At 41.4% G+C, this 13,695-nt stretch overlaps 1 protein-coding gene across 1 annotated transcript in view; it reads left to right on the top strand.

The window, feature by feature from the left end:
- The window catches only part of ATAD2 (ATPase family AAA domain containing 2), a 29,057-nt gene extending 17,772 nt beyond the window's left edge, over positions 1–11,285 (top strand). The window contains exons 18-28 of the mRNA XM_079984581.1: positions 351–537; positions 1,453–1,638; positions 2,060–2,195; positions 2,323–2,519; positions 3,301–3,460; positions 3,708–3,830; positions 5,956–6,108; positions 7,305–7,691; positions 8,406–8,539; positions 9,300–9,428; positions 10,634–11,285. Coding sequence (XP_079840707.1) covers positions 351–537; positions 1,453–1,638; positions 2,060–2,195; positions 2,323–2,519; positions 3,301–3,460; positions 3,708–3,830; positions 5,956–6,108; positions 7,305–7,691; positions 8,406–8,539; positions 9,300–9,428; positions 10,634–10,666 — 1,825 coding nt within the window. The 3' untranslated portion in view covers positions 10,667–11,285. The remainder of the gene's footprint in view (positions 1–350; positions 538–1,452; positions 1,639–2,059; positions 2,196–2,322; positions 2,520–3,300; positions 3,461–3,707; positions 3,831–5,955; positions 6,109–7,304; positions 7,692–8,405; positions 8,540–9,299; positions 9,429–10,633) is intronic.
- Positions 11,286–13,695: the final 2,410 nt, after the last annotated feature.

Raw genomic sequence — 13,695 nt, 5'->3', positions numbered from 1 at the left:
CCATAGCTTTGCAGCTTCTGCCAATGGCATACGTGTGGGGGAGATAGCTCCCTAAATCCCTGCCTATTTCCTCCCATGCTGTATATCACTTGATTTATTTTACTTCTGCTAATTTATATTAAGCTGTGGCTTAGTGTCTTTTTGTATTGTAGTTGGGGGTTGTTGGTTCAGGGGATTTGGAGCAGCTCCTCCCCCTCCCCCCCCAAAAAAATCTAGAGAAATAAAAATTTGTTGGCTCTGCTTGTGGGTTCCAATAGGCTGTGTCCTCCTGAGGAAGTGAGGTGCCTTCCAGGAAACCCAAAGGAATAAAATCTCATGATAGGAAAATTCAATTTTCTCACTTCTTATAGAAATGCTTATCACCAGCCAACCTCTTGCCGACCAAGACTTTTAATAGCGGGAGAACCAGGATTTGGACAAGCCTCTCATTTGGCTCCGGCAGTGATACATGCTTTGGAAAAGTTCACTGTGTATACACTAGACCTTTCCATTCTCTTTGGAATCAGTGCCAAAACGCCTGAAGAAACATGTGCGCAGGTATTTCAGCTTTGTAGTATTGCTACTTAAGTGAGTCTAACAGAACAGAATTTTTCAGCAAATGCTGAAAACATTTCCACTTTCTGGTGGAAGACAATTCTAGAGAACTGGAATGCCAGATCATCTTCCACGTGTGGATGGGAGGCTTCTTTGCCCCAGAGGGTTTTTATTTTTATTTTTTGGAAGTTTGGCCAAGGTTTGAGAATTATAATTATGGTTAACAATATGAATGCTGCTTTTCTTCAGTCATGCTTCGTTGGTTTTTTTTTTTTTTTTTTTTTTTTTAGCTCATTCATATCATGCTTCTATCATGATGGAATTCAAGGCAGTATTTCCATCCCAGCAGGGATTGCTACATATTCCTTCAGACAATGCCTCATATCTTTTAGTGTTGTACTGCTGGCATCTGAATTGTTTATAATTAATCTGCTTAACAGATGACTAGTATATTTGATTTCAAGTGCCTTCCAGAAAATAGTGACGAATTAAAATAAAGATTAATGAGAGAGTCAAGAAAAGGGGTATGGACAAGTGACTATTCCTCACTTTCAGAAAATACCCCTGAGAAAATGTGTATTGCTAAAGCAAATTTGTTAACATTTGGCATTATGTTGATTGTTCCTTCCTGTTTTTATAGATTTTTGTTTTAGCTTGTACTTTATGTTTTTTCTGTTCTATCAGCCATTTTTGGGACTTAGTGCAGGTAGGCAGGCAGTAACTACACAAACTAAAAGTACCTTTTTGATTTTGGGAATCTGAGAAAATCTGGTGGGGGCTGGTCCCAAAATTAACAAATTTGGGGAATGGGAGCGGTTAATGGTTTTGATTTTGGTGTCTTTCAGGCAAAAAAGTCATGATTAAAAGACAAATGTGCTAATGACCTGTCAGCTGATCATTCTTCTTGTGTTTTACTAGTTAATATGTGAAGCCAAGCGAACAGCTCCAAGTATAATATACATTCCAAATATTCATTTGTGGTGGGAGACAATTGGGCAAACGCTGCAAGCTACATTTACTGCGCTGCTACAGAACATTCCATCTTTTGCTCCAATTTTGCTCCTTGCGACATCAGATGTACATCATGCATCTTTGCCAAATGAGGTACTTTATGTCATTGAATTCATAGGGTATCTCTTTGATCCAGAGTTTTCTTTTTCTGACTTAAGCATTTGATTTCTTTTATAATTAATAAATAAAGATGAATGAGTATTTAATGTTTGCCAAATATTTCTAAACATGAAAGCAATTAGGGAATACTTAGGCTATCAAGAAAATTGCAGTGCTCCATTACTGCTTACAGAACAGAAGCATTCCAACACAACTAGTAAATTTCCAGGTAAAATAAATTTAAATTAGATTTATATCTGCCAAGTTTTGAGCTAAAGTTTTTTTTGTTCAGATCCTCAGTATTCAGTATTAGTAGTTTAATAGCCCTGGAACTCAGATCTTTTCTGTCACTTTCGACACTCTTATTTCCTTCTCACAAGAACTTGTACATCTCAATATTATTCATTTATTTAAGGTACAAGAACTGTTTGACAAAGCGTATGGAGAAGTTTTTGATGTCTGCTTGCCTAGTGCTGACGAGAGAAGAAAGTTTTTTGAAAATTTACTTCTTCACCAAGCGGCTAAACAACCTGCATCAAAAAAGAAAGCAGGTTAGTATGTGCAACAGATAAAACTAGAAAGCCTTGTAAAGGTGATGGGATGTTGAAAATAACTGCAGTCAGAATATCTGCGCTTTAATTCATCAAAATGTTTTCTTTCGCCCCATCCCCCCCACAGTTTTGCAGGCTCTAGAAGTGCTACCAGTAGCAGCAGCACCTGAACCACGACAGCTAACAGAAGAGGAGGTCAAGCAACTTGAGGGGCAAGAAGAAGATACTTTACGTGAACTCAGAATTTTCTTAAGAAACGTTACTCACAGGCTTGCTGTTGACAAACGTTTCAGAGCTTTTACAAAACCAGTTGACTTAAATGAGGTAATGCTTGGGATTTTATCTCTGCTCATCAAATAAATAAACAATGACGTGGCCCAAAGTAATTATCTCTGTACGTTCCTGCCACTTTATTTGGAACATATATGTTTTATGTTGCAGTAATTAACATGTTCTGTGATGTAGTAAGGTAGTTACCATATTGTCTAATGTGGATCTAACAGGCTGTACAAGTGCAATCAAAAACTGACACAAAATGGCATCCTAAATGCCATCCAAAGCTGATACTGCCTTTTCTAGGAATTAAATAAAATTGCAATGGAAGGCAAACCCAGTTTGAAAAACTTCAAATTTAGAAATCTCTTATGTTCAGTGACAGTAAAGTGTATGTGTGAGTGAAAAGGAGTTGTTTGTATGCACAGCTTATAATACTGGGTGGGTGGGTGGGTGTGTCCAAAATATAAAGAGTATTTTCAATGCTCAAAAGGAGCACAGGGAAAGCATTTTCCTTGAGTGGCATGTAGGAGGCACCCAAGTTCCTATAGTGGCAATAACAGGAACTAAACCTCATCTGATCTTATTGAGAGAATTTTAACATGTCGCAGGCAGTCTGACAATTTTAACATGTCACAGGCAGTCCAGTTGATTGACAAATTATTTGCTGCTGCTTCCTGCCAGTATCCTGATAACTTAAGTTACAGTTTTAAAGCAAATTTAGTAACATTAAGAACAACATAATGAGATGTCAAACATTCTTAAAAACATCAAGATTTCTGTTTTCTAGCTTAAGTGAGACACTTCTAAGTTTTTTATGTTACATTTGTAGGTACCAGACTATGTTACTGTTATCAAACAACCAATGGATCTTTCAACAGTTATTTCAAAAATTGACCTTCACCAATATCTCTCTGCCAAAGACTATCTAAAAGATATTGATTTGATCTGTAGCAATGCATTAGAGTATAATCCAGACAGAGACCCTGGAGGTGAGTACAAAAATACTACTGTATTTGTTACAGAAAAAAAATGTTATAAACTCACTGTGATATCCAAATCAGATATGTTAAATGAGAGTTAATGTTTTAGAATCTGCATATTATTTTTATAGAACCCTTTTTTTGTAACATACTTTTATTTCGATAAATCACAGTAGTTCAGCAAGGAATATAAATGTTACAATATAATGGAAATTACTGATGAAGCTGCTACTTTTTCTTGTGTGTGCATTGTTAGATCGGCTTATCAGACACAGAGCCTGTTCTCTCAGAGATACAGCATATGCAATCATTAAGGACGAAATGGATGAAGACTTTGAACAACTTTGTGAAGAAATTCAAGAATCTCGCAAAAAAAGAGGTGTGTTACAATATTTACTCAAAAAGCAACTACATTATACCGTACTTTTCGCTCCAAAACACACACTTTTTTGCTCCTAGAAAGTAAGGGAAAATGCCTGTGTGTGTTACGGAGCGAATGCACTGGATCGGAGTCAGTCAAGCAAAGCGGGAGCCACTTGCAGGGCTTTGCACGGCTCTAGCTTTGCTTGCTTTACAGCCAGGAGGAGGGGCTCTCTGAAAGTAAGCAAAGCGGGAGCCGTTTACAAACTCTACGAGGCTCTCGCTTTGCTTGCTTTAAAGCGACCTATGGCTCGGAGGAGGTGGGGAGGAGGGAGGGAAGGAGAGCCATGGCAGCAAAGCGGGCAACAGCCGCTTACACGGGAGAAGGGACAGACGGGAGCCGTAGCGAGCTGGGAGGAGGCAGGCAGTTCAAAGCCAGCAGGCGCTTTTAAAGTAGCCAGCTGCAGCCTCAGCTAGCAAAGGTCCACGTGCTCTCTAAACAGAGCAGTGAGGCTGCAGAGGGACAGGAGGGCTTGGATCAGGAAGGACAAAATTTAAGCAACCAGCAGCAAAAAAACCCCCAACCTGGAGCTCTCAGCCACGAGCGCAGTGAAAACCAGGAAGTAAAAAAAAAGGCTGGGGAGGGCACGGGATGAGGGAGAGAGGAAAACTAGGCAAATCCCCGCTTCTCAGCTGTTTTCAGGCAGGATAGATTTGAGCATTGTCTGGGTCCTAGTGCCCCTATCGGTTTTTTGTGCTCCATTCTATTGCTGCTGGTGGCTGCTTATCACTGATACCAGTAGCCACGTGTACAAACAAAGTAGAAGGCTGCAAGGAGGAGCGTTTTTACACAGCTAATGGCAAATCCCCTGTAATCCAAGTCCTCCTCACTTGCTCAAATCTATTCTGCCTCAAAACAAGGAGCAGAAGGAACAGGCTGCAAACTGTTAAATGGAAAAAACCGCAGGCACAGGGCAAATACCTTAAGTATACCTTTAAAGCAACAGTGCTCTTTTCCTCCCCGCTCAGCTCCCCGAAAAGCTCCTCCACACACCCCACGTGTGCTCCTTGTCCCTTGTGTGCTTTTACTTCCTCCCCACTTAAAACGTGGTTACAAAGCATGGATCCTCAGGATTTTTGCACTGGGTCACCCCAAATTCACCATCAGATCACATAGCATGTCCATGGCTACAGCCTGCACCAAAAAACACACACGCACCCACTGTTTCATGGGGTCGCAATGGCGCAAAAACGTGGTTACAAAGCATGGAGCCACATGGATCCTCAGGATTTTTGCACTGGGCTACCCCAAACTCACCGTCAGATCACATGTATGTGGCCACAGCATGAACCACAAAAATCATACATCCACTGTTTCATTTAGAATTTTTTTTTTCTTGTTTTCCTCCTCTAAAAACTACGTGCGTGTTACGGTCAGGTGCGTGTTATAGAGCGAAAAATACAGTAGTTTATCTAAGAAGAATACGCCAAATTTCCACTTCCTGCTGCAGCCCCTTAGACTGTATCAAATTCCCCTTTCCAGGATCCCATATTCTTTAGGAGCCAGTGCTGTGTGTGCATGTGCACACAAAGGGCTGGGGAGATCTAAAAAGTCTAAATGCAGCCCTTTGGTTTCCACATTCTCAGTCCCCCCTGTGATGGCAATAAGCACCTCTGCTCACTCAGAGATATTTACAGTTCTTTATTTTACATATGTACAGGCAGCACATTACAATCATGTGTCAGAATCCTACGGTTCAGATTCTGGGAGTGGCCTTCGCAGGCTTTTCCTCCAACAGAAAAGCGGGGAAGTTTCATGTGACACCTCTCTCCCCCCCCCCCTCTTTAACTCTCTCCTCTCCTTGGCAGACGGAACAGGCACCGCCTCACCATTGGTGCCGGAACTTCCTGTGCAGTGCTGGGGCTCTGCTTCAGCATTGGAGAGCCTTTGCGCCTCCTGGCTCTCCCCCCCCCCCCCCTTTCCCCATCCGTCACTTCCTGTCCACCTCCCTCTGACTGTTCCTGCTCCTCCCCGGCATTCTCTGGAAGTCCCATGACACCCCCTCATCTTCAAACATAAAATATCATTATAGTTCAGTAACGTTTAATAAAAGATTCCTACAAAAATTCATTTCTTTTTAAAGGTTGCAGCTCCTCAAAATATGCTCCTTCTTACTATTATGTAATGCCAAAGCAGAATACCTCCTTGGAATACAAGAAACTGGATTCTGAATTTGGTGAGAAACTGAAAATCCAAGCAGTGCCTCTGGATTCTAGCTCTCCTTGCCCTTCTAATGGTAAGTGTTACTTACATTATTTCTTACTTAACGAAAAATTTGTGAACTGATTTCAAGTTGTCAGTCTTGTCTTTAAACGAAAGATAGTGGGGTGTATCCAGTGTGAATCAGAGTAGACCCATTGGGATTAATAGACATGACTTAGATCCATAAATTTCAGTGGATTTACTCTGAGTAAAATTTAACTGGATAGTAGCCCAATGCAAGGACAACACACATAATCTGGAATTTTAATTGTGTAAAGCAATGCTGATCTCAGAATATCTTTACTTTATGCCACTGTATCAAGTGCCATCTCCTATTATTATTATTATTCCACCCATCTGACTGGGTTGCTCCAGCCACTCTGAGCAGCTCCCAACAAAGTATTAAATGCACAATAAAACATCAACCATTAAAAACTTCCCTGAACAAGGCTGCTTTCAGATGTCTTCTAAAAGTCAAATAGTTGTTTATCTGTCTGACATCTGACGGGAGGGCATTCCACAGGGCGGATGTCACTGCTGAGAAGGCCCTCTGCCTGGTTCCCTGTAGCTTCATGTCTTACAATGAGGGAACTGCCAGAAGGCTCTTGAAGCTGGACCTCAGTGTCCAGGCTGGTCCGTGGAGATGCTCCTTCAGGTATACAAGGCCGAGGCTGTTTGTGGCTTTAGAGGTCAACACCAGCACTTTGAATTGTGCTCAGAAACATACTGGGAGCCAGATCCTTTAGGACTGGTGTTACGTAGTCTCTGCATCTGCTGCCATTCATGAGTCTAGCTGCTGCATTCTAGATTATTTTAGTTTCCAAGTCACCTTCAATGGTAGCCCCATGTAGAACGCATTGCAGTAGTCCAAGCAGAAGATAACCAGAGCATGTACCACTATGGCGAGACACTGCGCAGGCAGGTCTCAGCCAGCGTACCAGATAGAGCTGGTAGACAGCCACCCTGGACACAGAATTAATCTGTGCCTCCATGGACAGCTGTGAGCCCCAAATGACTCCCAGGCTGCACAACTGGTCCTTTAGGGGCACAGTTACCCCATTCAGGACACAGGGTATCCCCCATACTTGCCCACCTCCTGTCCCTCTCTCCCACTTCTCCACAGGAAGACTGGTCCTCATAAACAGCATTGTTGTGTTTATTTAGGAAACATGAAACTATTTTTAGTATCTTGAGTATGTTTTTAAATTTTGATTTATACCTTTGCTGTAGCCTTATCAAAGAGAAAACTCAGAAGAAAGAGCCGATGGTGCCAGGGTAACCTAGCAAAGCGGAAGAAGACAACTTCTCATTTCAATAAAGAGAACAAAGCTCCGGGTGAAGAGCAAGATGAAGTAGAGAGTGAAGGAGAAGAATGCATTGGAAATCATGACTCCAGCATGGAACAAACTGAAGTGGAAGAATCTGAAGCTGTGCTTCCAGACCAGCACACAAATAGCTCTGAAAACAAATCTGATACAGAGAATGGGAGTGACCAATCTGCCAGTAATGGTGCTAAGTGTAGATCTGAGGAAAACAACAAGGATACTAACTGTTCAGAGCAAAACAGAGGATGTAATGGAGATCTAGCAGAGAATTCTTTACATAAGGATATTAATGGTAAGTGGAGAGTCATCTGTTGGCATTATCTGAATACATAATTTCCTTTAGTTACTTAATTATTCTCCCATCCCCACATACATGCAATTCTGTGAGATGACCACACCAACAACTCTGGAAATATTTGCAAAACAGTTAAGCAAGGTGAAACTTTCAGTGAAATTTTGATCATGCCAGGCTAATTGGAGCAGACATTTCAAATGTATCAGATTTGACTTTTGTTCAAAACCTTATGTTTGAATTTTTGTGTTTTTTAAGTTACCTTTCTTGCGACTTTGCAGATACAGACTCCCTAACCTTAGATTTGCACGACACATTTTCTCATTTAGCTGAGAGTAAATGCTATTGTACTCAGTGTTATAGAACTAATGGGTTTCATAAATACCTGGCAAAATCTTAGCTATTGTGACCTAATAGAGAACTTAGAGCAAGGCCAACATATTATATAGGTAGATGAAATTACAAAATGAAACTGTTGTATTTAAAAAATCTTCTGGTTTGAATCTGTTTCTGTTACTCTGTGGAAATGATATTCTTTAGCGAGAAAGAACTTGGGCTTGGTTTTGAGTGTCTCGGAAGCCGAATATTTCAGTTTTTGAACGCCAAAAACCTGGAAGTAATTGCTTCTGTTGTAGAACAGCTTCCGCTGCATGTTTTTCATTTTCCTTCGATTATTTGGTTGTTCTTATTCTAGCTTCATTTTTGTTATTCTAGATGTATGTATGCTTCGCATGACTCGTGCAAGGCGTTCTCAAGTGGAACAGCAACATCTCATTAGTGTTGAGAAAGCTATGGAGATTCTTTCAGAGCAGACACCACCACTCATTGTTGACCATGGAAAACTTAATGTATGTACACATTCTCTTCCTACTGAATACTAAATAAGAGATTAAATGCACCTAAAAATTAGTTTAATGTGTGTCTTCAGATGTCATGGGTGCATGCTTTTGGGGCAGATAATATGGCAAAAACTGGCAGAAAATTCCTTTCTATGAGTTGAGCAATTAACTTATTTTAAATTATCTTCAAGTAGTACCGTATTTTTTGCTCTATAAGACTCACTTTTCCCATCCTTAAAAGTAAGGGGGAATGTGTGTGTGTCTTATGGAGCGAATGCAGGCTGTGCAGCTATCACAGAAGCCAGAACAGCAAGAGGGATCGCTGCTTCCACTGTGCAGCGATCCCTTTTGCTGTTCTGGCTTCTGAGATTCAGAATTTTTTTGTTGTTGTTTTCCTCCTCCAAAAACTAGGTGCGTCTTGTGGTCTGGTGCGTCTTATAGAGCGAAAAAATGCGGTATTTTGTTGCTAATGAGGTCCAATTCCCAGCTGGAAAATAAATGCTGTAACTCACTTGTTAAGACATTTTTGCTAGTCTAGTGAACTGAAATTCATGCATGCTTAGTATTTCTTGGAGCCAATTTGGAATTAAATTGTAGCCGTGTGAATGGGAATAGAGAAAGTCAGATATACATCATGCTTACACGCACCAGCCACTTAGACTTCTGCATTGCACCTCATGTCGCAATGTGTTCTTTACAACACTTTACAATCGGTGGTTAAGAGAATAAAGAAAAAGGATTGTTGTTGTTTTAAACTCATCTTTTCCAGGAACTGCTGAAAACTGTTACAGAGAAAAGTAGGAACTACACTATACTTCAGTTGGAAAAACTTTATGCCTTGCTCAGCCAGTGTATTTATCGGCATCGCAAGGACTATGACAAAACCAAATTGTTGCAGGTATGATATGTTACGGGTGTTTTCTTGTGATCCAATTGCGTTGCTTTATAGATACCAAGACACTTCAATTTGTTGTGTTTTACATTAAGTTTGCTACTGTTCTATTAGTCTGTTTTAATGTCCTTTTTGTATGCAGACTGAGATTAAGTCAAACTTCACAAATATACTGAAGCATTTGACTCCATGTTGCAATTTTCAATTGAGGTCATAGTCATTCATGCCAGTTTTTTCTTAAGATGTTTGTGTTACTTACAATCTACGTATGTCAGACTGTTGGCTTCTATAGTACCTTTCAGATTAGCATATATTGTGTCCTTATGTGATGGGTTATTCCATGGCAGTTGGGTTTTCCCTGTGGATGCTTTTCCATTACCACAGATTCTCCTCAGTTTTAAAGCATCACTGAGAACTGGAGATACGACTGCTTTTTAAATAAGTATTTTGTATTTCATATGCACAGACACACCACTCTGCCCTGTTAAGTATCCTGATCTAGACAATATGGACCAAAGATTTTGAATGCGGGGCTGTAAAATTGGCATTGGCATTCATCTGTGTCTTGTGACAGTGGAGGAGTGTGCCTTTGGGGGTGAGGTCAAACTGTTGGAAGATTGAAGCTCCTGCTGTGGCTGTAGAGACCAATGTGAGACATCTTTGTCATAGGTGGGGCAGGTGAAGGCGTCCAGTTATGCTGCTACAGATGCACCATGACGTTTCTTCTCTTGGTGAAATGTGTTAGGCCTTAATGTATTATAAAAGAGCAATTAGTTCAAACATAATGTAAAGCACAACATAACTACTAAAGTCCAGCCTACTTTGCTCCTGCCTGCTAGCTTGTGTGATAAATGAAACAGGGTCCCTGGTGTTTGTTGCTCCCCCCACCCCTAGCATGTGGGGGGAAAGTGACTCAAATCTGTGCATTCACAGTAAGCTATTAACAATGTTTTATTTTGATACGTGAATGAAAAAACCTAAAATAAGAACTTATTTTAAAATCCCTAAAATAAGAACTTTCCTAACGATTATTGTTCCTCACCTTAAATTGAAATATCATAGATGAGAATGCTCTTTCCACTGAAAGCTTACAATGTAAATCTGCAAACATCACATCTGGAGAATATAATTAGGTTACAAATTCATTTTGGAGAAAAGTACCTAATAAAATGCTGTTCGGTTTTGTCACTGATGCTATTATTCATTTTCAGGAAATGACAAGAGAAATTGCAGCCTTTACTTAAATCTGCTAATGAAATATTCTAGTTTGAAATGTTATCCCCTATTAATTTGGGATCAAATACCTGCATATGACAAGCCTCAATGTTCTTGATTCAACTCAATATGGATGTAAAAGCCATAGACATTGAACAAGCTGGATGAAAGAACTAAAGAATGCAAGTGATCTGTCCACCCTAACAATCTTCATACAGTACGCTTGGGGGTTTCTTCTTCTCTTTGAAAATAAGTTTCTAACTTTGTGGTGCTAATGTGTGTTCTTTAAAGAAAGAAGTTTGGTGGAAGTTTTCATTAAAGTTTTGAAAATATCTACACACATTAAACCACTTTTCTCTGTAAAATGAATACGTGCTAATTTATGTCAAAATGTTTTTCAATTAAATCATGTATATATGTTGAACCTCTATTAAAAAAATATATAGTTGGTGTTCTAAAATCTCACATGGGTTTTAAACGAGTGATGGGACATTCTAGTATTCTTATTTCCTCAAGTTTTTAACACAATCTATATTTCTATCACTGCACTAATTCTCGTGTTAATACAATCTGTAATCTCTTTGTTGTATAATATATGAATATGTTAAAATCTTAATGGACAAAATAAATTTCTGTACTCTTTAAAAATTGGCTGGTATACCTTTTTAAAGTTACTATTGCAGCTTAAGACATGGATTAATCCCTTCTTTGTTTTCTCCTGTTTGTAGTTTCTCTTTTTTCATAAATCCCAGCTCTTATCAGCTTCCCCCCCCTTCCCTCGCCCACCTTGCTTTTACTGTTGTGAATGGCCTTAGGATCAATTAAGTCTTTTTCTTCTGGGAAAGACCTCGAGTCCCACGTGTTTTAAAGCTCCTACTTCTAGGCAAGCTACCGTATTTTTTGCTCTATAGGACGCACTTTTTCCCCTTCAAAAATGAAGGGGAAATGTGTGTGCGTCCTATGGAGCGAAGAAGCCATAACCCCGCGACTCTCTCCCGGCTGGAGAGGTGACGCGCGGCTATGGCAGGAGCCTCTATAGCCGTGCGTCACCTCCAACCAGGAGAGTGCGCGCGCGGGGCTAAAGAAGCCCTCCGCGAACCTCTCCAACCGGGAGAGCACGCGCAGGGCTAAAGAAGCTGTAGCCCCGCGACCCTCTCCCAGCTGGAGAGGTGACGCGCGACTATGGCAGCAGCCTCTCCGCTGCGCACCTTTCCGCTTCTCCCCAACCTGCTCTTTGGGGCTGGTGGTGGGCTTCCCCCCGCCAGCCCCAAGGAGCAGGTCGAAAGGAACCTGAAGCCTGGAGAGGAGAGGGGTCGACTGAACGCACCTTAAACGGCACCTTGTTTTAGAGGGGGAAATTCTCCCCCTCTCTGTGCAACACCTCCTGCCACTTCGCTGAAGGGGCACTGGGCAGAGAGGGGGAGAATTTTTTTTTCTTGTTTTCCCCCCTCTAAAACAAGGTGCGTCCTATAGTACGAAAAATACGGTAGTTGCCTCAGTGACAGGCAGCACCCAGTCAGTTGCTCTTCTCCCCATGGCTATGTTACGACAGAAGTACCTTTGAATTTGGGTGGGAGACATTGTCCCAACAACATCTGCTTGGCAGACTAGATAAGACAATTCTTTCCAGAGCACCTGTTTGAGGGAGCTTTGGGTTTTGGCAGGGACAGCTCAAGCAGCAGTGATGGTGTTTAGTAGTAGCCACACACAAAAGCCCTGCTAGACAGATGCTTGTCATGCCCTCTCCCCCCCCCCCAGCTTTCCCCATGAGTCCGGTGGAAGCTGGAGTTTCTGTTTTTGAATGAAGACGACTTTTTGGAGGGGTGGCATGAAATTTAAACTCATCCCACTTGCGTATGTGTCCTTGCTTGATCGGTTTATGGTAACACATTAGCCAAAGGGAGAAATGGCAGTTTTGTGCCACTCGTATATAATACGCTCTCTGTATATGCTGTACTTGTGCTGTGTCTGAGCACCACATGAAAAATTAGTCCTAGTTTGAGGAAGTGTGTAGAAAGCATAGGAAGACAGGTGTATCTTAAAGCATTTCCTGTCTTACAAGTTCAGATCTTACACTTCCTTGAAAAAGAAATCAGATGTAGGCCTAACAGTTAAGCTTTAAACTTTAGATGTGATGCCTATGAGCTAATGGAAAACAATCCTTGTTGTGGGGGAGAGGTGATTTTTAGCAATGGGGAGAGGTGATTTTTAGCAATCCATCCTGTGGGGGGCAGATTTAGAAGGGGTGTGGGGCACAGCAGGGAGGGATCTCCAAATATTGCCCCCCCCTCCGTTCTGCCAAATTCCTTTGTGTCAGCTGATACTTACCAATGGATACTGCTCTTAGTATTTCGGCCTGGGTTTTTATGTACATAGGGAATGCAATAGAAAAAAGCAGCTGGAGAAAGGCTACACTGGGGACTTTTTAGTAGAGAAAAAAGGAGCTACATATATAACCTGCATGGTGTGGGGAAAGCCAGTAGTGTTTGAGTAGCAATACTAGAACCTGGAACAAAAGGAAAGTGCTTCACACAATGTGCATTTAAACCATTGGATAGCGGGAGAACACCAGCAAGGAACTGAACTAATTAACCTTAGAACCGACCCAGCATGGCTGTTATGTCAAACGCCGCTCCCTCCACCCTCATCGCCAGCCAGCGGGAGCAGAGCGCTTTCCCACCACCAGTTTTTTGTTTTTTAACCACCCTAGACAGCAGCTCATGTGAAAGGCTGGGCTGGATGAATCCCAAGCCGGAATTAAGATTGCCGGAAGAAATATCAACAACCTCAGATATGCAGATGACACAACCTTGATGGCAGAAAGTGAGGAGGAATTAAAGAACCTTTTAATGAGGGTGAAAGAGAGCACAAAATATGGTCTGAAGCTCAACATCAAAAAAAATGAAGATCATGGCCACTGGGCCCATCACCTCCTGGCAAATAGAAGGGGAAGAAATGGAGGCAGTGAGAGATTTTACTTTCTTGGGCTCCATGATCATTGCAGATGGTGACAGCAGCCACGAAATTAAAAGACGCCTGCTCCTTGGGAGAAAGGCGA

The sequence above is a fragment of the Podarcis cretensis genome, assembly GCF_951804945.1.
Source record: "Podarcis cretensis genome assembly, chromosome: 7".
In the NCBI taxonomy this organism is placed as follows: domain Eukaryota; kingdom Metazoa; phylum Chordata; class Lepidosauria; order Squamata; family Lacertidae; genus Podarcis; species Podarcis cretensis.
This window is presented reverse-complemented; position numbering and strand designations above follow the sequence as displayed.